This window comes from Anabrus simplex, chromosome 1 (assembly GCF_040414725.1).
Source record: "Anabrus simplex isolate iqAnaSimp1 chromosome 1, ASM4041472v1, whole genome shotgun sequence".
NCBI classification, from domain to species: domain Eukaryota; kingdom Metazoa; phylum Arthropoda; class Insecta; order Orthoptera; family Tettigoniidae; genus Anabrus; species Anabrus simplex.
Window position 1 is genome coordinate 846975683 of NC_090265.1, and position 10080 is coordinate 846985762.

Here is a 10080-nt window from a genome sequence, read left to right on the forward strand (position 1 = left end):
CTTTTGGAAGAAACCGTGAAATAGGCCTGCTTCCAATAGTGAAAAAAAATTAGGAAGACCACCATACAGAATATCGTAATTCAGTTAGGTTTATTTATTTTTATCTATTCTTAATTTATTCATAATTCATTTTTGAAACTACTTTGAAGGTGTTCTCACCCCGCGTCGCGTTTAAGTTTATCAGGCTCATGGCATGAAAATCTCTCCAAGCCTGTGTAGCAAGTAGGCTACATCATATTTTCGAAAATTTTGAAAAGTTTTGCCATACATGGTGACATCCGTTGATTTCCATTTTTGAAATCCAGTGTCAAAGTATTGTTTACCGTAGGTATTCCCAGAGATATCATATTAATTTTCATTAGTAGCCTAATTTAGAGAATTAATTCAACAGTGATTAAAATTTCATCTCAAACGGGAGAGTGGGCCCCGTCTGCAAAGATTACTGATTTTACTAAACAGAATTTCTCCCCCCCCCAAAAAAAATTTGAGTCCTATTATGAATGTAAAATAATAATAATTTCATCATCTGGATAGCTATTATTGACTGCAAAGCGCTCTTCTTTAAAGTTATGAAGAAGTGAGAGATGTCGTATGGCTTTTAGTGCCGGGATATCCCAGGATGGGTTCGGCTCGCCAGGTGCAGGTCTTTCTATTTGACTCCCGTAGGCGACCTGCTCGTCGTGATGAGGATGAAATGATGATGAAGACAGCACATACACCCAGCCCCCGTGCCATTGGAATTAACCAATTAAGATTAAAATTCTCGGCCTGGCCGGGAATCGAGCCCGGGACCCTCTGAATCGAAGGCCAGTACGCTGGCCGTTCAGCCAACGAGTCAGACATCATAGAAGTGAATTCTGATTATGGTTCCTGCGAACAGAAACAATAGTCAAAGACCACTGGTTGGGTATCCAATTACGATTCTTTTCCGCTAACTGGCTGAAATTAACATCGACAATGATATCTACTTACCTGCAACCGAGAGTAAGTTATACGTCAAAGTAATAGGCCTACAAGCAATTGCTAGTAATTTTAATTCACTGAATCCAGGAGAATAATTTAGCCGTTCATAAAAGCCTTTGATAAGTAAACTTATAGGAAGGTGTAGAAGTAGTGACGTTAGAAACACTCACAGTGACTCAGTTATCCATTCTGAGAGAAGGATTTTAACGTTTTCCTTCACTCTCTCCAGGCAAACGCCACGACGATACCTTGAGTCCTGGCAACTATGAAAATATCTTACAAACAATTAGGTCACTTCAAGAAGTAAAGGCTATAATTTTATTCTTTCAGTTCCCCTCCACCCAGCTCGAAAAGATGAACAATAGAATTTTCGCATATCTAGCTTTACTTAATGCGAATATAAATTATATTACTTACATTAAAAATCACAAGAATTTACGATATGTCTGTCTCATTGTTAGGAACTTATAGATTCTCACAATAATAGTCTGTAGGTCCCTCAAAATGGAAAATCAAGAAAAGGTACTGTACAAAGGAACACTTCTCTGCTTGTGTTCCTAACGTTCAAACTTCCTCTCCAAAGACTTATACAAAAATTACTCTGCTTAATTAAAAGTTTTTTCTTTCGGGATGATTTCAATATTTAGACGTCCTTTTATACGATATTCTGTCGGAAATGGCTGTTGTTGAGGCATACACTATTCTTCAGTGAATATGTTTGAAATATATATATACCTAGTCTAATTCCGCATAAAATTTATTCTTAAAATGTTGGATATGAACAGATTAAGCCTAACTATTTGTTCATATCATAGATTTTTTTCTATTAGACTAATGGGGCATAAAAACTAAGTTTGAAAAGTGATCAGATACGTGCGCGTAGATTGTTCAATGGATTCCTGAATATCAGCATTAATTGAATTGCCGAGCAGTTAGGTGAACGGGATTTGTATTCCGATCTCTATTCATGTGAGTTGCGCTCTCTATGAACTAGCAGAGTGTGGCCAATGATTGATGATCCCCCCCCCCCCCTAGCTGACAGCGCGATACTACAGTATAATCCCTTGGCACAGTTTCGAACCAGGACCCCGAACAACAGGTGATAACTTCACTCTAGGTTATGGCTGGCTGCTATGAGTATTATTACTAATCGAATGCCATTTGATATGGCAGGTAAATTATGTACTCTAATGAATTAACTTCTGAAAGCAGCGGAAAGACGGCTATTGATCAAGTAAAGAATGCAGGCCTACATTCTTAATTTAATTAATGCATAGCACTTAGATAATAATAACAACAGCGATTTCGTAAGGAATTTAATTAATGTAGGGCATTTAGATAATAATAATAGGAATAATAGGCTAATAATAATAATAATAATAATATGACGTCAGAAAGAGCATCCGGTCGTAAAACTTCGCTACTAAAATTCACCTTACGTCATATCCGACCCATAAAAGCAACTGGACAAGGTTTGGTTATACATAAGTTAATAATAATAATAATAATAATAATAATAATAATAATAATAATAATAATAATAATAATAATATCAGGAACAGCATCCGGTCGTAAAGACTCGCTACGGAGATTCATATCAGTTCATAAACGATTCCGCAGATCAACATGACAAGATTTAGACATACAACAACAATAATGATAGCATCAGCATCTTTCTTGTTCTTTCATTTATAGAATGTGACCGAGTTCGATAGCTGCAGTCGCTTAAGTGCGGCCAGTATCCAGTATTCGGGAGATAGTAGGTTCTAACCCCACTGTCGGCAGCCCTGAAAATGGTTTTCCGTGGTTTCCCATTTTCACACCAGGCGCTACTGCCCTTTTTTTCTTAGAACTAGCCTACTGTGCATAATTTTTAAATAAAATCTCTCGGCTACATCTACAATCAATACGTAGTCTACAAACCAATGTACAGCAACAGATTATGGGTAATATCAGTTAATGTAACTATACGCTCAATGTCGTTTAATAGACTAAATATGCAGTAGGGCCTACTATTTAAGTTTAATTCTAATATTAAACATTAACTTATCGATACAAATATTCGTAAGCGTCATGCTGTGAGAGGGAATCAGATAGCCATGCATTCAACTTGGTAGCCTTGTAGTTTAACATAAACATTCACATTTACGTCATACTGGTTGATTTAGTAAGCTTTATGAAACTTTGATTAACCAATCTTTCATTTCACACAAGTTTGCGTTTATATGAATTTTTAAATGAAGACTGAAGTATTCATTATTGATTGGCAATGAACATTTCAGTAACCTTCAGACTAATTTGCAAATTGTTTTCGTAAAATTAATGGACGGATTCTCACGAAATGGTAGATTTTACCACCGAACACAAACATTTTTCAGACTAACATAAACAGTCTACTGACTGGTTTAGTATACAAATTTGCAAACCGAATACAGCCTTGCGTTTTGCACAAGTTTGCTTGAAGTTCTGCACAAGTTTTCAAAAGCAAAGTGAAGAATGCATTATTGATCCGTATCGTAAATTTCATTAAACTTGGGACTAGTTTGCAAATAGTTTTCTACTTATGTTTAAAAATATTACTCGATAAACTGTCAAGTGTTTACCCACGTGGGGGTTTCTGACTTACCTCGACCACTCCTCCCGACGAACCTCAAGTCATTGAACTTAGCTACTTGATTTTTCATCACTGCTGTGCAGTTTCTCAGTTCACCACAGAAGTTTTCATCGTTTCCTGCTCGTACGGTTACTAATGTACCGTCCACAATGTCATCCAGCGCAACCACCTTGAAAGCGATGGGCAGCGACTTGTTGGACCTCCAGTGCGACGGCAGCGCCGAACATAGGACCGCGGGACTTCCGGTTTGAACCAATTCGCCGTGATATTCCTGGAGTGCTTCGTGAAGACCCTGGAACCAGTCCGGGGAAGAGAGCTCTGGCGTGGCGGGAGATGCGCCTGACATCGCCGAGACCCTGTCGGCAGACTCGCGGGGTACACTTTTACTGCTTAAGTGATAACCCGCGTCCAACGGAGATGGGAGATGCATTGATGACGCCAACGAAGGAACCACGGAGTCCTACTTAGAGACCACGTCCACCGCAGACCCAACCGAGCGTCTCAGTACATGGTCAAGACGTCTCTTAGAAAACCCTGGTTATTCGGAAAGAACAGACTCACTTGTTTGTTAAGTTTGCATGTTGTTAATGCAAAGTTTGCAGCCGAGGGAAAATTTTCTTCCCTCCACTCAGTCCCGACGTCTCGACTGCTACGAGTTTATAAAAAGGCGTCGAACTCACACGAAGCTTGTGGCGCTCCACGGAGACGCTTGGCTGTCACCACAACGGTTCCCCCTAGCCGTAAGAGGGGCCCAGAATCACACACTTTCACACTAGGCCGAACTTTTCCGAAGGTTGCCGAAGTTAACAAATGTACACATACAAGGCAGACACACACGCTGATTATGTACGGACAGTTTATAGTGTCCTAGCGCCTCTGTTGGTGGAAACTAATTTTTCTCTGCGGAGTTTGTATGTCAGCGGAACGCAGCAATTTTTTTCCCGTCTTCGATGTGAGCTCTAGAGGTTAGAAGTGCGGAATAAAAATCCATAGGGCTGATCCTACTTTGTCGCCAAACGGCCTGGCACTGGGGTGGGTGAGGACGACTTTTTCCTTCGTCAATATCACCCTCCTCTCTACCCCCCTATCGCTCACCCTCTCTCTCGCACCGCTACCCCCTCTCTTCCTTTTCGGATGTGACTGAAAAACTGTTTTACGATGCGGGCGTTGGGAGGGAGAGAGGGGATGCAGAGCGAGAGGGAGATGGGCTAGTGGTGCGCGATGAAAAAGGATAAAGAGTGCTTCCCCTCCATCTGGCGGAGTTACCCCCTCCCCCCGCTCCCTCCTCCAATCCGTAGCGCGGTTTGTGTCGTGGCCACGGCCCGCGTTCTGCGGCCGGCCCGGGAACTAAACCAGCCTCACGTATCCGGTTGGGCGAGGGAAAGAATAGAAGAGCCCCTCCCCCAGGCCACCGTGCGGCCGGGGTATCCGCACCTCCTTGTGCCACTTAGCGCCCTGACTTAGTGGGTCGGCGCTTCACTCCTCCAGCGCTCGGGGACCGACATCTTCTACATTCCCCACTAGAGCGAAGGCACGAATGTATCATGCTCAGACATTACACGGACGTCCTCAATATACACTACCACGCCACCTTCTTAAGATTCTGATTAGAAGACTAGAATAATTATTGATCATCTACTTTCCTGGTATAGGAACGATATCATAAGGCTTCTTTGTCAGTAAAGATTAAAAAATGATCACCCTTATGCTACGCTTGGTTTCAGATTCTATTATTATTATTATTATTATTATTATTATTATTATTATTATTATTATTATTAGGCTAGGTTTGCGTCGCACCGACACAGATAGGTCTTATGCCGACAATGGGATAGGAAAGGCCTAGGAGTGGGAAGGAAGTGGCCGTGGCCTTAATTAAGGTGCAGCCCCAGAATTTGCCTGGTGTGAAAATGGGAAACCACGGAAAACTATTTTCAGGGCTGTCGACTGTGGAGCTCGAACCTACTATCTCCTGGATGCAAGCCCAAAGCTGCGCGATCCTAACCGCATGGCCATCTCGCCCAGTCTATTATTATTGTTATTACTCCTTGTTAGTATCGGTCTACTAAGGACCACGTTATTTCAGCTGTCTTCTCTGGGCTTTCGTCTTTGCCCAGTACTCCTACATTCGTTGCCGGTGAAGCTCTTTTCTTTTCTCCATCTACGTCTTTCCCGTCTTCAACTTTGGTCTTTCTTGAAAACCCTGGTGGTCTTTTAGTTTCCTCCTGAGTGGGTTGCGTTCTTGTATAAGTGATCCCCATCTTCTGCAGGTCCCTTTCCACCTCCTTGCTCTAAGTTGGTTAGGTCTTTCTGTCTTTAAAATAGGTTGGTTTCATTCTTAGCAACTGGCCATAAAATGCAATTCTCCTTCTCCGTACGACGTCAGATATCTTCTGGACATGAGTAAACAGCTCATGGTTATGCCGACATCTATATTCATCTTTGTCTTTAATTCCTGTAAGTCCTTTCTTTAATTTCCAATTTTTCTATCGGGCCTTTCTTGTTCATAGCAAGGCATTCCGCTGCGTACAAAGGCTCTGGTCTTATGACAGTGCAATAATGTCTGAGTTTTGCGTTCATGGATATGGATATTTTGTTGTAGCCTAAACATCTTTGGCCCATTTTATTCATGCGCGACGCAAAAGCTCCTTTTTTAAAGATGTTTGGTTCTATCCAACCACCAAGATATATGTTATTTGCTTTAAGTCCCAATAACTACTTTTTCGGTTTTCGGGGAAGCAAGATCTTATCTGTCCGTTTGATTGCCCCCTACCCCCTTCCCCTGGTTTACTTTTAGCACTCTTGAGGCTGCCTTGGCGTTAGTTTATTGTGTTTTTTCCAAAGAGATCCGGGGGCCTCCTTCTTCCTCCTGTGTCTTCAGGTGGTTAATTTGCTTTGTAGCCATGTCTAAAGAATCAGAGAAATTTCCTAGATCATCTGCAGCTCGACAATGAATTGAAATATTCATATTCTTGTAACCCAATCTCACACCATTTTGTTTGCGCCACTCACGGATGACTTTTTCAAGGACGCAATTGAATACCAGGTGCGAGAGCCCAGCTTCCTGCCTAACTCCTGTCTTTATCTTGAAAGCGGCTGAAATTTCTCCTCTGAACTTAACTCTGGAGGTTGTGTGTGTTCGATGAGTGCCTTGATTTTGTTATCCAAGACAAATTCCTTTAGGACTTGAATAAGATTGATTTTATTATTATTATTATTATTATTATTATTATTATTATTATTATTATTATTATTTTTATTATTATTATTGATTCGCTAAGCCCGGCTAAGCAGCGCAGTTGAAGGATTTTTACAAAGGGGAGAAGTCCTCTAAGTTTGAAAATAACTTCCTTAATAGGGTGAAAGTTCCCTTTATTTTACGTCGCACCGACGCAGGTAGATTAGAAATGGGGTAGGAGGGGGAAGGAGGCAGCCGTGGCCTTAATTAAGGTGCAGCTCCGGCAATATTATCTGGTGTCAAAGTGGGAAACCACGGAAAGCCGTTTTCGGGGCTGCCGACAGTGGGGCGAAAGTTCCTTATGGGGATGATTGTAAGTAGGCCTACCTAGGTCTTCATTGGGGGCAATCACATAAACGGGATTACGAGGGTATTTAGGGGTTGTAGTAAGGATGTAATGGAGAGGGCATAGAAATATCTCATGGTAAGACCCCAATTACAGTATGGTTCCAGTGCACCAGGATTATTTGATTCAAGAAATGAAAAAAAAAACAGCAGTTCGATTTGTTCTCGGTATTTCCGACAAAGGAGTCGCGTTACGCAAATGTTTCAAAGTGTTTGCTGGGAAGACTTGGGAGAAAGGAGACGAGCAGCTCGACTAAGTGGTATATTTCGAGCTGTCAGTGGAGAGATGGCATGGAATGACATTAGTAGAGCATTTTGTGTGGTGATTTTAAAAGTAGGAAAGATCACAATATGAAGAAAAGGTTAGAATTCATGAGGACAAATTGGGGAAAATATTCGTTTATAGGAAGGAGAGTTAGGGATTCGAATGATTTACCAAGCGAGGTGTCCAATACATATACAAATTCTCTGAAGTTATTTAATAAAGACTAGATAAAGGGAATAAAGGGAATCTGCCACCTGGCGACTGCCCTAAATGCAAATCAGTGGTGACTGATATTTCAACTTTTCTTCCCAATATTAATTCATTCGTTCACTACATTTATTTTACCATTCCTTTGTCCATTTTGTGTGTTTTCTTTTATGCTTCTTTGGAAATTTATATTTGCTTACGAGGCTTTGGATCATTGTTTTATCTTCAATACCAGTACCAATTTCTTGTAAGTCTTTGTTTATTTCCACAAACCAACTTTTTTTCGGGGACAGTGCTAAGTTTAGAAGTTCCTTTTGTCAGCCCATTGTTATCCATTCTGCATTGGTGTCCGTATAATTGCAATCGTTGTTTTCTAATTGTGTCTTCGATTTGATTTCCTATGGCATCTTTTTCATACATTTTCGCACTTTAGTCCTAGGACTCTTCTAAGAATTTTCTTTTCCTATGTTTCATTATTTGTGACCTGAAGTCAGTTATCAGGATTTCAGATGCCCAAAATACCTCTGTTTTGAAGAGTGTTGAAATTCTGTATTATTTTATTTAGGCCTAGATTCTGTTGTTGTATCTGTTCCAAGGTGATTTTGTGGAGTATTTGCAATTTTGCAACTATTATTTTTTATTCCTGATATATAAGGTAACTTAGGGAGATTCCGACATGAGGGAGAACTCGACACTTTTAAGCTTAGCGCCCCTGGTAACCACAGTACTCTACAGGTCGAACTAGTAACTACATGTATTGGAGCCGTAGGGTGTTGTGCTCATGGTGATCCTGGTAGCAGACGATTATCACTATAAATACAAGACATCTGAATAGTTGAAGGTGAGTATGTAAGTGATATGTGATGTAAAAGTAACGTACTATAAGATAATGAGTAGGTTGTAGAACGAAATACGTAGATATGCGATATCTTTAAGGCAATGTTTGAGGTTAGGCGCACAAAGCACGTTTTGGAGAAGCGGCCATGTCATTTCCAAACCGCCAATCATTCAGCGTAGTAAGTGCTGCCACCTCTTGCCTGCCAATGTAACTCGGGGAGATGTCGACAAGCGTGGGAGATCTCGACACTGTCATTTATCCGTACAATCCCGATATCCTCCAAGAAGACATTTTTGAATACGACCTTGTGCAAGACGAAAATGGTTCAAATCACGTACATGTTGGAGAAGATATTGCTGTCGAAACTAAGGCCAGTAGTCCTACATTATCACAGGAACATGAAGCCTCACCTGCATTTACACCTCCGAGTTGCTCAGTCCAGGAGTTATCTCCTGTTCCGATATTAAGACTCCTATCTGGAAAAGGAAGAGGAAGAAGAGTGCAAGAATCCGCCATGGTGACTTCTTAGGATTACCGACAAAAGTTAAGGAAGAGGAAACGCGTAAATGAATAGAATCCCTCAAATCTAAACAAAACAACGAGAACTCGGCGTGTTGGTAGTGGGGAAGCTTGTTCCTCAAGCAGTCTTAATTGCTCTGAGAATTACTGCGCAGTATGTGATGGCTATTTCTATGACGACAACCGAAATGAGGCATGGGTCCAGTGTAGTGGGGAATGCAGGAAATGGTTCTACGAGATGTGTGTAGAAAATGGAAACGACGAACAGTTTATATGTGCCCACTGTGTACAATAGCTGTGTAACTCTTCCGAGGTCCTACCTAGTGTCAGGTTCTCCCTAAGTGCGGGAGAAGTGGACATTTTTGCATCGTTTATTTATTTTCTAATTTACAATGATATGAAGTTTTATTTTTGGTCATAAATAATAGAAAACATACACTAACTGTCTACAAATTCACCAGGTAAAAATTGAACTATTTTGCAAATAAAGCATTATCAAAATTACAGGTTTTTGCTTAGCGTGTCGAGATATCCCTAAATTACTATATAAGCTGTGTGAACAATTTCACCTAGATAGACCTACTTCAATTGATATATTTCGACCATTTTCCGAATATCGTCGGTGAAGAAACAATACCTCGTATGTCACAATGCTTTTCCTATCCATTATTTTCCTTAAGACTCATCACGCCTCTCAGCTACATATGGATATGCAGACTATCAGAACTTTATTCGTTGTGTTCATTTTCCTATGAGAAAGTATAAAGGAAAATTAAGTTTAAATACTGCATAGGTACAGTAGAAGTGCGTAAATACGCCAAGAAAACATACAGTACGGTATGGTGTAGGGAAATGAACATAACGACATTCTTTTCTGATCTACTGCATATGCCTTTGCTGACGAGATGTAGTGTTTACGGTGCATTATGTCTTCTGGTATGGGCTATATCAAATTTGTTACTTTCATTGACCTCTCTCAGTCTCATCCTTGGCTTTGACAATATGAAAGTGACTGAGGTATGAGTGATGTTAATAATACCATTGCTTATGCAGCCGGTCCCTGTTACGAATGTTGTGAAAATATCGCTCAT

General features: G+C 40.7%; 1 protein-coding gene across 1 annotated transcript in view; it reads right to left on the reverse strand.

Moving 5' to 3' along the window:
• The window catches only part of LOC136857247 (segmentation protein Runt-like), a 109933-nt gene extending 106010 nt beyond the window's left edge, over nucleotides 1–3923 (reverse strand). The window contains exon 1 of the mRNA XM_067135744.2: nucleotides 3590–3923. Coding sequence (XP_066991845.1) covers nucleotides 3590–3923 — 334 coding nt within the window. The remainder of the gene's footprint in view (nucleotides 1–3589) is intronic.
• Nucleotides 3924–10080: the final 6157 nt, after the last annotated feature.